At 44.6% G+C, this 14,061-nt stretch overlaps 2 protein-coding genes and 2 pseudogenes across 2 annotated transcripts in view; 2 read left to right on the top strand and 2 right to left on the bottom strand.

Moving 5' to 3' along the window:
- The window catches only part of LOC130138309 (cytochrome P450 89A2-like), a 62,263-nt gene that overhangs the window by 22,303 nt on the left and 25,899 nt on the right, over positions 1-14,061 (top strand). The window lies entirely within an intron of this gene.
- LOC130138290 (cytochrome P450 89A2-like) lies at positions 218-3,664 on the top strand (annotated as a pseudogene).
- LOC130138312 (putative F-box protein At3g16210) lies at positions 4,470-5,249 on the bottom strand. The gene has a single exon (XM_056311994.1). The coding sequence runs from the start codon at positions 5,247-5,249 to the stop codon at positions 4,623-4,625; it is 627 nt and encodes a 208-aa protein (XP_056167969.1). The 3' UTR covers positions 4,470-4,622.
- Positions 6,256-10,096, bottom strand: LOC130138289 (ankyrin repeat-containing protein At5g02620-like; annotated as a pseudogene).

Consider the following 14,061-nt stretch of genomic DNA (forward strand, 5'->3'; position numbering starts at 1 on the left):
TCGACGCCGGCGAGGGCAACCCAGATCCAATGAGGGTGAGGGTTGCCCTCGCGGGCGCCAGGTGAGGGCTACCCTCGCCTGGGCTGATTTGATACTATGTCCACTTTTGACCCTTTTTTGAGAAAATGATCCCACTTTTGATACCGATTTGAAATTTTCCCTTTTTATTTTGTGTAGAGTTGCCATCTAAACTCCATGCTTATATGAAACGAACAAATCACTCATGAACTTGAAGTCGCTTTGGCAAAAGATGGATCTCTGGTTCGTCGTAGTCGTCACCCTCTCCGTCGCCGCCCTCCTCAGAGCCACCGTCAACCTCCTCTCCTCCGCCGCCAAGAAGAAGAGCCTCCCGCCGGGCCCCCTCACCTTCCCCTTCATCGGCAACTTGCTATGGCTCCGCAAGTCCTCCTCGGAGCTCAAGCCCGTCCTCCGCTCCCTACACGCCCGCCACGGCCCCATGGTCACCCTCCACATCGGCCCCCGCCCCGCGGTCTACGTCTCCTCCCCGGCCCTCGCCCACCAGGCCCTCGTCCGCCACGGCGCCGTCTTCGCCGACCGCCCACCGCCCCTGGCCACCAACCGCGTCCTCTCCGCTGACCAGCACAACATCAACTCCGCCTCCTACGGCCCCACCTGGCGCCTCCTCCGCCGGAACCTCACGGCGGAGATCCTCCATCCCTCCCGCGTCCGGTCCTACTCCGGCGCCCGCGCGTGGGTCCTCGACATCCTCGTGGCGGAGCTCAAGTCCCAGCCTGGCGGCGTCGTCCGCGTTGTCGACCACTTCCAGTACGCCATGTTCTGCTTGCTGGTCCTCATGTGCTTCGGAGACAGGCTCGAGGAGCAGCAGATTAAGCAGATCGAGGAGGTTCAGCGACGGTTGATTCTGGGTGCGCGGCGGTTCGACGTGCTCAATTTCTGACCGCGGCTGACCAAGCTCGTGCTCCGGAAGGGGTGGAAGGAGTTCTACGAGCTCTACGAGAATCGGAAGCGCGTTCTCGTCCCGCTCATCAGAGCTCGATCCAAGGCCAAGCGAGAGCAGCTCAGAAAAGCCAAGGAGGACAGGAATGACGACGATAACGATTGGATCTTATCGTACGTGGACACGCTCCTGGACCTGGAGCTGCCGGAGGAGAAGAGGAAGCTGGAGGAGGGCGAGATAATGAGCCTCTGCAATGAGTTCCTCAACGCCGGCACCGACTCGACGTCCACGGCGCTGCAGTGGATCATGGCCAACCTGGTCAAGTACCCAGAAATCCAAGAGAGGCTCTATGATGATATCAAATCAGTCGTGGGACACGGGGCGGAGCGAGTGAAGGAGGAGGACCTGCAGAGGATGGGTTACCTGAAGGCGGTGGTGCTGGAGGGGCTGCGCCGCCACCCGCCGGTGCACTTCGTGCTACCGCACGCGGTCACGGAGAACGCGGAGCTGGGCGGGTACGTGATCCCTAAGGACGGGACCATCAACTTCACAGTGGCGGAGATGGGTTGGGACCCGGAAGTCTGGGAGGACCCGATGGCGTTCAAGCCCGAGAGGTTCTTGAATTGCGAAGCCAGGGGGTTCGACATCACGGGGAGCAGGGAGATAAAGATGATGCCTTTCGGGGTGGGGCGGAGGATCTGTCCCGGATACGGGCTTGCCATACTGCACTTGGAGTACTTCGTGGCGAACTTGGTGTGGCTGTTCCGGTGGCAGAAGGTGGCGGGCGAAGAGGTCGACCTGTCGGAAAAGCTGGAGCTAACCATGGTGATGAAGAACCCTCTGAGGGCTCAGATATGTCCCCGGAATTCGGGCAACCTGAATTTGGGATAATGTAACTATGAAGAGTGTTGCCTTCTCAATAAATTCCCAGTAATGAAAACACACACTCTCTCTCTCTCTCTGATGTATGGAACTGACTTGGCTGGTGAATCTATGCTTCTTTTGTTGGAATTTGTGATCCAATTGGTAGAGTCTTCTAGGATAGACATATGTAGAATAGTCCAGAGAAATGCTGAAGTTTTTAGTAATGTGTGGATAAGAATAAAAGTAAGAGATATCTCTGACCTGCAGAGACTGGTGGTGGACGTTAGTTAGGGCGGTGGACAAGAAGAAAAATCTCAGACTTAGCAGAGGTATTTGCAGAGGTAAGTCGGTTGTAATTGCCTATAAATAGCTTGTAATTCAACCATTCGAGGGGTGTGGGAGTTAACCCTCGACCGTGTGGCGAGGAGCATGGAAATAAACTCAGTTTCTCCACCACCATCTCCTCCAACTATTGTAATATCCATTCTATCAACAAATCAAACTATTCTTGTTCCGTGAAACCTTGTCTATATCCTTTAAAATACTCTATCCTACCCATTTCATTTTCTACACAATATATCCTACAGACATATACATTTGTACATCACTAACAAAAAACTATTACCGATATCAAAACCATGCTTCCGCACAAAATCTAAATTTCAACATGGTATCAAAATTAGGCACTTTCGGATGGTTTTGGGCGTTTGTCCTCACCATCCCCAACTAAGATCAAAGCCAGAGCCCAAGCTCGAGCGATAGCCAACAGAGCCAGAGCCCAATCAAGAAATGTTTATGTTTTAGGTAATGACACGTCTGTTGAGAAAAATTATAATATATTTTGAGGTTGTCAAAACTTTCCATGGTTTATATTGATCTTAATAAAATGCAAGAAGTGTATGTGCTTCAGGTAATATTGATGCCGAAAGGATTCTTCATGACTAATAAACCTTCATGAACGAGTCTAGAGAAAAAGGGAAGTTCATATTGGCTTGGAGATATTTGGGTTTTATGTCTACATAATCTACATCATTATCATTGATAAAGTATCTTGGAAAGAACAATTGATCATGTCCTAGAAGCCAGAAGCAACGTACTGCGTGGATATCAGCAAGGCAAAGGCTGAATATCAACAAAGCAAAAGCTGGAAATCAGCAGGGTATACGCTAGATTAACAGAGTATTGTAATAGCTGAATATTAGGAAAATACCTATATTACCTATGATGAAGTTCTTGTCACGATTTTCAAGATTATTATATTGAGATATTTTATCTTATCCCTTGACAGCTAGTGATTTGACATGAATTTCAATTGTGAAAAAATATTATTGATTATCAATCTCAAAATATATCTACGTGAAAGATTTCTGATACGTGTAACATCTTTGTGGATTGGCAATTATCATGAAGACGAAGTACTTTCCGTATGCGAGCTACTCTATTTTTGGGAATCAAGATTTGATTGCATGGGAGACCAAATCTACGGGGATTCCGATTGATCGACCTCAACGGCTACCTTATCTTCATAATAATCGTCCAATGGGTAGATTACAGATTGATCCTCTGAAGATTGTCCAACGAGAAGTTTGGAAGCTGAGGAGTATTAAAGAAGACCAAGACGCTAAAGAAGATATGTGAGATCAAAAGTTCACAATTCTAGATTTCAAGAGAGCTTGGCATATTTTCATTTGTCTTTCGTGAGCATACAATTGTAATTTTAGGTGTTGGCAGTATTTTAAGTTTGTGCTTAGGTTGAGATAGCTTGAATATAAGCAACACCTCATTCTGATGATATCTAGTGTTGTCTGCTAATATTCACTTAGCAGCCTTGCGAATATTCATATAGTTTCCCTACTAATATTCATCCAGTTACCCTGCTGATATTCACGCAGTACAATTGCTAATATCCACGTAGTACGTTGCTTCTGCTTATTGGGTATTTTCAACTGTTCTTTCCAAAATACTTTTACAACGATAATGGTGTGGATTTTATAGACATAAGATCTTGATGCTTTCAAGTCAATATAGAATTCCCATTCATCTAGACTTATTCAATAGATCTTTTAGTATAAAGAATCCTTTCAACGTGAATATTACCTAAAATATAAACACTTCTTGCATTTATTAAGATCGATATAAATCATGAATAGTTTTGTCAACTTCAAAATATATAGGAGATTTTCTCAACAGATGTGTTAGTACCTGGTTCTGCCGTAGTATATACTAAGCGTAGTTCCATTGTGTGGGTCGATGTGGGTTTTTAGACTGGATTCCCCATCGATTTGTAGCTTGGTACTTGAATATCGATGGTGAGCTGGTTGGACCATTAGGGTTTTTGATGTCGACAGTGACATGTCAATGGGCAAGGTTGTCGACCCGTAGTCATTAGTGTGGTTTTGTATAGGCAAGTATTTGGATACAGGCGTATGGGGTAATATTGACAAGGCCCGATCTACTTCCCAGAGCTAATGCCTTGTATTTTGTTTCTTGTGGTACTTGTATTAATACTTGGAAGAGGGATACTAATGGAAAAAAAAATTGTATGTGTAATTATTAGAAACTAACAATAATGTTTCTCATGCGATGTGTTTCATTTGTGCTTCCGCATGCCAATAATAACTATGAGTATATTTGAAAAGGACATGTGTCGTACATGACGTTTTGAGGTGCCACAGTGAATCCTAAGTCCCTCAAAAACTATGTCCGCACCAACTTCAGGGACTGAAAGCACCTGGTGGAATTTCTCTTATGCCAAATCGAATGACATAATTGCAGTCTCTTTCTTATTTTGGCTCTGGTCAACCCCGCACCAGTGTAAGGCCCTTTCCCAAAAAACTCCTCAATAGTCGGCGAGGTGGCTTTCTTGTTGAACTCGGATCCTTCTCCAAGAACCGGACTTGAGCGCGAATGTCGCCACCTGATAATTCTTAGTACTGTTGCCTTGTACTATTTTATAGTCATCAGATGTAGAGTCATATCCGAATCCATGGAAGAACTTATCTCCTGGAACAAGATTGGAACTGTGCAAAATCCTAGACTCCTTGGTGGTCGGGTTGTATAGGAGGAATCCGCCGTGGACAACTAAACAGACCAAGCCAGTGCAAGACGCCATGAGATCGGGCTCCAAGCTAGGATTGTCCATTCTCAGCTCATGAAACTTTGCCACCGCGTTACCTTCATCGCCACCAATGCCACCGTCGAACAGTTCGTAGTCTTTGGTCTCAAGGGGGCTGCTCTTGATGATTCTCTGGCTAGGAATCATATCCCCTGCCTGTAGCCTTTGCAAATGCGACTTGGCAAAGCCCGGGTCGGAAATTTGAGACCGCCACCGTTTATTGACGAATTTGAATCGCATCAAGGACTTGACCGGTAGACTCGAGAGTATCTCGATGAAGATATCCTCGGTGAAACTTTCAGCCACCGCGAAGGCCAAGGTTCGGCTTGTTTTGGCAAATAGTCTCTTCATTGGGCAGGTTTCGAGTGAAAGATTATTTGTTTCTTTGCTTTTGAATCTTTTGCTGAGAAAAGGCTTATAAAAGTCAAGTATGATACTAAGTCAAGAAGCTTGGGAAAAGTGTCAGAAAAGTCTTAACTTTTTGCATTGGTGCTAATTTAGTTCTAAACCTTTTTTTGGTGCTAATTTTGTCCTAAACCTTTTATCTTTATGCCAATTTAGTCCTTCCGGCTAATTTTAGTCCAATTTTGCTGACGTGGACACCGGCTGGCCTACATGGCACCGCCGGCGATGACGTGGATAACTTTTAATAATTTTTTAATTTTTTTTTCCTTTCTTCGTCCTCAAGTCGGTCGCCGGTCGTCGGTCCAACGACCAGTTGGAGGCCAGGGGGCCTCTGGCGAACCCCGGCGGCCACTGGCGAGGGCGAGCCTCGCCTAGGCCAATGCGAGGCTTGAGCCCTCCCCAGAGCTCGCCTCGGGCATGCAGGGGTCGGCCTCGCCCAGGCTAGATCTAGCAAGGGGAGCCCTCACCGGGCTCACCCAGCCTGACCGGTGGCCGGCCCTATGGCCGGTGGCCGGTCACTGGCAAAGGGAGGGAGGGAGGGAGGAAGAAAGGAAAAAAAAGAGAAAAAAATCATAAAAAATAATTTAAAAATTGAAAAAATATTAAAATATTATTAAAAATTGTCCACATTAGCGCTGGCAGTGCCACGTAGACCGACCAGCATTTACGTCAGCAAAATTCGGCCAAAATTAGCCGGAAGGACTGAATTGGCACTAGCTTAAAAGATTTAGGACTAAATTAGCACCAAAAAAATGTTTAGGACTAAATTGACATTAATGCAATAGGTTTAGGACTTTTCTGACACTTTTTCCCAAGAAGCTTACTCAAGAAATCGGACCTTTTTCTCCACATCTGAGCCGTAAATTTCTTGCTTATGATCCCCTATCTCACTTTGTGTATGCCCATAATATCCTTTGCAGATTAAATGTTGCATCTTGGCTTAGAAGGGTAGTAACGTACATTCATACTTCCATTTCTCTTTTTATTCACATAAGGTGGTATGCTAAATATCAAAAGGATAAGGCACATTGTTCATGTATTCTAACAATAATTTACACGATTGGTATCATCCTAGCAAAGACAATTACAGAATAAGAATCGTAACGTGGATTATACACATGCTGATTAGATTATTCCATAACGGAAGAGCAAGTTCCGTAGATACTTCCTCAATCGGCTTAATCCTAGATCTGGCTTCCCTAATGGATCCACGAACCACCGGAGAAAGAATGTCACGATAAAGCACCCGGCCGTTACGTAAGCTGTCAATCCGAGGCCGATGCACTTGGCCAGCACTATGTACATTGCCGACGCAAATGCTAATACCATCCCCAGTATCGCGATGAAGATGAACACGACGGCGACCTTAATAAACCGGGCTCGCTCGTAGTAGCCCCCGCCAGAAGTCCCAAACTGGAGATACATGGCGGCGACCGAGCAGCAAAACGCCATAGTATCGAAAATCACGAATGCCTTGAAGCCAGATGCGAGGTGAGACTGGCCATCCCCTCGTCTGGTCCGTTGTTGTGGTAGCCGCCGGGCATCGTGAAGGCAGCTGCGAAGGTGACTGGCTATGAGCATCGCAACGAGGAGGTGGATCTCCAGCATGTTGCCTTTTTCGTGAGAAGAGGTCTCTTTGTGGCCGAAGTTCTCAGTCGGGACTATTTCATCGGGTCCTCGATTAAGCATCTTCTTTACGTTCGCGTTGACCCAGGCTTGCATGTCTCGTAGGCCGTAGGTCTCTTTCAACATGAAATAAACCTTCGCAGCTGCAAAGCCACTCTGCATACAAGGAACAATAATCATGATATAAACTTCAGCAAAGGGTCTGAATACTATTCACATATTGCTAATTTGATGCATACATCACTGCCTTGTCAAAATGGTCCGTTTATTAACTAAGAAAAGGTAGAAAGTTTTTTTTTTTTTGATGACCCAGGGAACCCCCGCTCGGCCGACAGCCGAGAAGTAAACCCTGGGGGCGACACGTGCTAGCCACCACACACATACACCGGTTAAGTCATCCTGCGGCACCCGGGATTCGAACACTCAACTTTTTGCGAGAGGAAGAGTGCGCGCTCCAGCAGCGCCACCCAGGCGGGTGGTAAAAGGTAGAAAGTTTTCATATGACGATGAGCTAGATATCTGTCTCTTTGTAGTTTAGCATAAATGCACTTAGCACAAATTTAAGTCCTTAGGCTTCATGGTCGATCAGCTGCAGAAATCTTCAACCAACATTCAAGACATTGGTGTAGTCTATGGAAGCTAATCCTAAACTGAAACAGGATTCCTTTGCTTCATGGCCTACCTTCTTGTTAAGTGACAACAAGAAAGAGATACCGAACAGAAGATAACGTACCTCTTGATATTTCCTATAAATGCCGAGGGCCGTCTAGTTCTTCTTGTTTGTGGCTTTTATGTCTACTCGGCTGTCCCGAGCAAGGATCGCTATGATGCCGTACTTTTTGTCCATGGCAGCCAGATGTAAAGGCGTGTTCCCATCTTCGTCCGCTTCATTCACAAGGCCCACGAGCTTCGGGAGCCCCAAAATGAATTGAACGGCCTTCTCTTGCCCTCCTAAAACAGCAGCATGGAGAGCAGTTCTTCCCTTGTTGTCTAGCAAGTCACAAGTGTCAGGACAATTTTTTAGGACCTCTTCCATGACGGAAGTGCGGCCTCTAAATGCCGCAATATGGAGGGCCGATTCCCCGTTCTTGCCCGGGATGTAAGCCGCTGAATTATCGTACTTTAAGAACAATCTAACCGCTTTGTCATTGCCGAAGTGAGCAGCATAATGGAGAGGTGTCCAGCCGAGGGCATCTCCTTCTCGTATCAAGTCTGCTCTTGCTCGTCTTTAAAATCTTCTTCATAGTGCCTGATCAAATGACAACAGCTCATGAACTTCTGTAGCCGCTTAGACGAGTTTCGCTCGTTAAATCCTGTTTTAGACTATTCAACCTTCTAGATCTAATTAGAATCTTAAGCAAAGTCTCTTCTGCAGCTTGGGACATCTTCCGCAGCAGACAATTTAGGGAGGAACCGGGGGACAGACTCTTTTTCTTTGCCAAGATCTAGACTCTGCATCTCTCCACGAACCTTCACTTAAATTAAGACATTACCGAGTCAATTAGCTAAGCCTCCATTCATAGTTAATCAGCCGACATCATACTGTTATTGCAGCCAATGCAAATCTCAAGCAAATGGAAAGGCCGGACAGCGAAGTTGCAACCTTGAATACTTCCAAAAATGACTCGAGTCCTTTCTCCTCCTAAACAAACATCTGGACTAATCTTGATATAGCAAGAAGCCTAGACAAACAAGCATGTCTGCAGCTTGCATTTAAACATGACAATAGTGCTAGGACTGGTATACAAGGCCGGTGAACCAAATAATGTGGCAGATTATTGTTGGGTGTCAAATGCGACCCACTTGTTTAAAGTCTCAGGGACGGACTATCACATATCCAATTTTGTTGACTGGTTTTACCATAACTACCATTACTAAAAAAGTAAACAAGAGGTCAGCTTCTCTGCTAGTTATGATAATTGATATGAATTTTTTATATTTGCATGACTGCAGTGTGAAATCTTCTTTCAGCAGAGAAGTAATCAAGTCAAGGATTTCAAGAGACAGCCTTGCTTCCTGCTCTAGATATATAAACTTCACATCGTACCATTAACTGTGCTTAAAAAATCCTAAGACGAATGGTAGATTTACATCTCATCATAGACTCAAGGAGCCGAATTTAGGAATCTCATCATCATTTTAACTGCCAAACAACACATTTCACCCACCAAGTATTCCCATTTTTTGAGGCATTTCACTTGTGAGTCACCACTAATTTAAGAACTTCCTCGTCCAAGCGATTCATAAGCACATTATGCAATGTATGCTCAAGTGAGAATTTACACAGGCTTGTTTTTACACCAGTACCCTGGTCAGACAATCACAACCTACAATTTTGAATTTATCAAATTCAGAATAGGATTGACAAGTCCCTTGAGCCAGCAAAGTTTTTCTTCCAAAGCCAGTGAAGATGCACAGAAAAGCAAATAGCAAGAACAATAAAAACTAAAAGCTAGTAACGAGGTTGGGTTATAAGACATGAATTACCATTGAGCTGATAATACACTGCGGCGTGCAGAGCAGTCATCCCATTGGTGCCTCCATGGAAGCAAGTGTCGGAGCGGCTCAGTATCAGCTCGGCGATCACGCCGTGCCCCTTTGCCGTGGCGATGTAAAAGGGCGATTCGCCGGCGCAATTCGCACAGTCCAAGAGCCCAGCGTCGGCCTCCACCAGCGACTTCACCACGGATTAATCCCCATTCCTCACGGCCAAATGCAACGCACTGTCGCCCTCCAGATTGACCATCCCGAGCAACTTCTTGAGACCCCCATCGTGCCCACCCTGGCTCTCAACATCCGCGTACGCCTCCTGGCGTGGTCAATGGCGAAGTCAACCAGCTCGGAGCAGCCCACTTTGGCTGCGACCTGAAGTGGGGTCTCTCGCTTCGAGTTCGTCTTGTCGAAGAGCGATGGGCAGAGCCGTGTGGCTTCTTTGAAGAAGCCGACTCGCTCGAACTCGGCCGAGACGTGAAGGATGGTGTTTCGCTTCGGGGTCACTTGCGAGAGCAGAGGGGAGTTGCCGTCTATCATCTCGAGGAACGAGGCGTCCTCAGATCTCGCGGCTTCGTAGAGCTGAGGCTCCATGGATTCTTGCAACAGCGATCTCTCTGGACTTCCTGGACGAGTGACGTGAAGCAACTTGCTTGCTGAGACTTCATGAGAACTAGAAGAAGAAGAAGAAGGAAAGAGCGCGTGGACAGGGGAGGAAAGGAAGGGGCAACTTCCTAATGGGGTCCATTATATAGTTTACGTATCGGTTCATTCACGTGGCGTAACCGATCAATCATACGCTACTACTTGAGGGATATGTATACGGACGAACTTTGCCTTTTCGATCGATTTGCTTCCCAACATATTACTACCATTTGGCGTCACTGTCGCAAACGACTTCATTTTTATGGGATCTTTATAGTCCGATGCATATTACTACCGAGTTCTTTGTAAGCAACTCCTTTCATCGTGTATAAACTTGGAATGCTATAAATAACGGATCTTTATTTTAGAATAATTAGTTATAACACTTTGTGCCGGACCCTAAAGAATTGGACACGTTTGGGACAACTTATCATATAGGGGCATCGCGCCCACTAGACACCATAGACACGCCATTTCTTCATGCTTTTTTGTGGTGCCATTTTCTAATGGAAAATGTGGCAATAAGAATCAATCAAAGTATGTAAAATACCTAAAGATGTGCAGTTTGGGTCATCTTATTTCTTGGTATTTCGTTGACGAAGTTAAGTCTATTCTTTATTGTCAAAATTAAAAGGAAAATAATAGAAATATATATACCTCTCCTCGAGCTTTATCATTTGTCTCTATTTTTCTAACAATCTTTGTTTTTTTTTATTTTAATTTCTGGGTTTTGTCCGCAATTTCCCTTTACAATCGCTTCATCCATCAATACGGGCCATGGAGGTAATGTGATTCAAGCACTTTTGAATCTTCATTTTTAGTATAGAAGGTCTTTTAATATCGCAATCATTACATAAACAATATTCACATATTTTTAGTTGGTAAACTGGCGAAGTCGATGGTCAAACGGTGGGCGTGATTTTGGAATTTTATGTCCAAAAGCGACATTGTCTGGGTCGGTACTCTCTTCGCGAAGATGAAGATTGAAGACAACTGAGCCGAGTACAGACCGTGTTCCTTCTGTGTTTGAAGTCGAGAGAGAAAATAGACAAAGTGGTCATGGTGATCCAACTCAATTAAGATTGTATAATATGTATTTATAGGAGTGACTAATTACAGGATAGCTATAGATAGAAACATAATTACAGGAAAATCTTATAATACATATAAATTACACATTAATACTCCTCTTCAATCCGAAGTAGGTGTAACAATCGAGAGATTGAATCTCAATGGCTCGTGGCATGGATCATCGGAAGCTGATCCGCTGTAGGCATGTTGCGAACATGAAAATCGCCGGAAGCAACCTGTTCTCAAACAAAGTGAAAATATAACTTAACGTGTTTGGTGCGAGAATGAAACACGAGGTTGAGAGCAAGATATGTGGTGGGATATTGTCACAATAAACGGTAAGAGGATTAAAAAGGAGGACTCCGAGCTCACGAAGCAAATGACGAATCCAAATAGTCATAGCCACAAAGTGAGCGACAATGTGATACTCAGCCTTTGTACTAGAACGGATTACAATGGGTTGCTTCTTGGCACTCCATGAAACAAGATTGGTGCCTAGTAAAACACAAAAACTCGAGGTGGAAGGTCGAGTATCAAAGCACCTAGCCTAGTCTGCATCCACATAAGCAGTCAATGAAGTGGGAGAACACCGCTTAATGAGCAATCCACGGGTGAATGTGCCACCTAAATACCAATATATATGCTTGACAGTTTGGAAATGAGGTAATTTTGGTTGATGCATGAATTGGCTAACCAAGTTTGCAACAAAACTAATATCAAGTCTAGTCATGGACACATAGTATAGAGTACCAACCATCTATTGATACAATGTGGGAGAAGCGAGAAGCTCACCATCATTAGCGAATAACAGAGTCTTCGAGGCCAAGGGAATAAATATTGGCTTAACCTTAACAAGGTCGAACTTGCGGAAAAGACCATCAATATACTTAGCTTGAGATAAAAGTGTACCGTCAAAACGGTGATGAACCTTAATGCCAAGGAAAGAGTGAAGTGGTCCAAGATCCTTCATAATAAATTCCTATGAGAGTTGAGTAACCAATGACCGTAATAAATGAGAAGTATCACTGGTGACAAGATCATCAACATACAACAAAAGATACAGACGATCTCGAGAAAAAGCATAGACGAATAACGACAGATCAGTTTTACTTACCATGAAATCCAAAGATAATATAAAAATGTTGAAGCGAAGAAAACATGCATGTGGAGGTTGCTTTAAACCATAAATGGTTTTCCAGAGATTGCACATGTGATTCGAGAACTTGGTATGAGAGAAACTGGGAGGTTAGCGCATGTAAACTTCCACTCAAATGATGCCATCAAGAAGGAATTCTTAACATTAAGTTGATGTATGGACCATCCACGAAATCACAATAGAGAGAATAACTCGAATTGTAGCGGTTAAAATGACTAGGCTAAAAGTCTCGTCATTGTCCAATTTGGCTTGTTGCTTAAATCCTTGTGTAATGAGGCGAACTTTAAAGCATTCAATAGTTCCATCGAATTTTCTCTTAATCTTAAAATCCAATTTACAACTGGCTAAATTCTGAGAAAAATCAGTTGGTACAAGAACCAATGTGTAATTAGTGACCAAGGCATTAAATTCATCTGCCATGGATGCTTTCCAATGTGGGTCAAGAAGGGCCTTAGAATAGCAAGTCGTTGTCTCTTTATGAAAAGAGCGCGAGTGATTTATAATTTGTTTGAGTTTAGAAATTCTAGATTTGACAAGAGTCTACACAAGATGAGTTGGAAGAGAAGAAATGGAAGTGGAGGAGCTGGATGGAGATGTAGAGAGGATTTACAGGTATGATGTGCGAGGAATTTCATTAGGAGAGGATTCGGGTTAGGACATAGCAAGTGGGCTCAAAGGGAGGGGAAGCGGAGGCGAAATAGAATTGGAAGTAGGTTGGGTAGGCTAAGAGGAGTAGAGATGTAGGTTAGGAGGTTGGATTTGATAAGTGGAGAGAGGTGGATGAGGAGCTTGAGGGCTAAAGGAGGTGGAAGGAAGAATAGATCGATTGGAGGAAACAAAAAGCTAAGGCTGCGCATGGCAACCATTCTGTGCCCGGGAACAGATTTTGCTAAGAAATGATTTTTTTTTATTCTGTGCCCGGAAATAATTTCTAATCATTTGAAGGCGTTTGGGAACTGCCCAAAATTTCTATTCTTAGAATAGAAAAAGAACATAAATGCGTTTAGTAACTACACAAAATTTCATTTTATTAATAATATTTTAATAATATTTTGAATATTTTAATATTTTTTTCTTTTTTTTCTTTTTTGTTTCCCTTCTCTTCCTTGGCCAAGGCCGGTCGCCGATGCCGGCAACCGACCACATGCCGTGGCCGGGCGAGGGTGTCGCGGCCCTCGCCGCCGCCATCGCCAACCCTGGCGACGGCGAGGTCGGCCTCGCCAGATCCGGGCGAGGTCGAGCCTCGCCGTCGTGGCCGCGAGCCGCCCTCGCCCCAGGGCGGCCCTCGCCGGCCCTGGCCTGCGGCCGGTCGCCGGTGGCTTGTGGCTGGTCGTCGGCGGCCGGCGGCCGGCAGGCAGAAGAACAACAACAAACCAAAAAAAATAAGAAAATGAAGAAGAATCAGAAATGGAAAAATTGTTCCAGAATCAAGAAGCTACTTTTTTTTATTCTTCTTGTTTCTGTTCCAAAATTGATTCTGGAAACAATTTTTTGCAAAATTGTGCCCGGGCACAAAAAATTTAACAAACGGATTTCTGCTCCCAAACTGATTCTGGGAACGAAAGAACGAAAAATTTTACTATTTGGCAAGTTGCCAAACAGGACCTAAGTGGTTGAACAGAATAGTGGGTCATGGGACTAAGAGTTAAAGGATTTTGTGAAATGGGAAATTCTCCTCATTTAACTGATCAAGGCAACAATAGCCTTTGCAATTCGATGCATACCCAAGAAATACACATGGCACAAGATAAGGTGCCGGTTTATGGGAGA

Source organism: Syzygium oleosum, unplaced genomic scaffold, assembly GCF_021117445.2.
Source record: "Syzygium oleosum isolate NSW1041296 unplaced genomic scaffold, Sole_v2.1 Sole_v2.01, whole genome shotgun sequence".
Classification (NCBI taxonomy): Eukaryota; Viridiplantae; Streptophyta; class Magnoliopsida; order Myrtales; family Myrtaceae; genus Syzygium; species Syzygium oleosum.

Bases quoted from the DNA above. Each gene is read 5' to 3' on its own strand.
- LOC130138312 (XM_056311994.1), bottom strand. From the start codon at position 5,249: ATGAAGAGACTATTTGCCAAAACAAGCCGAACCTTGGCCTTCGCGGTG.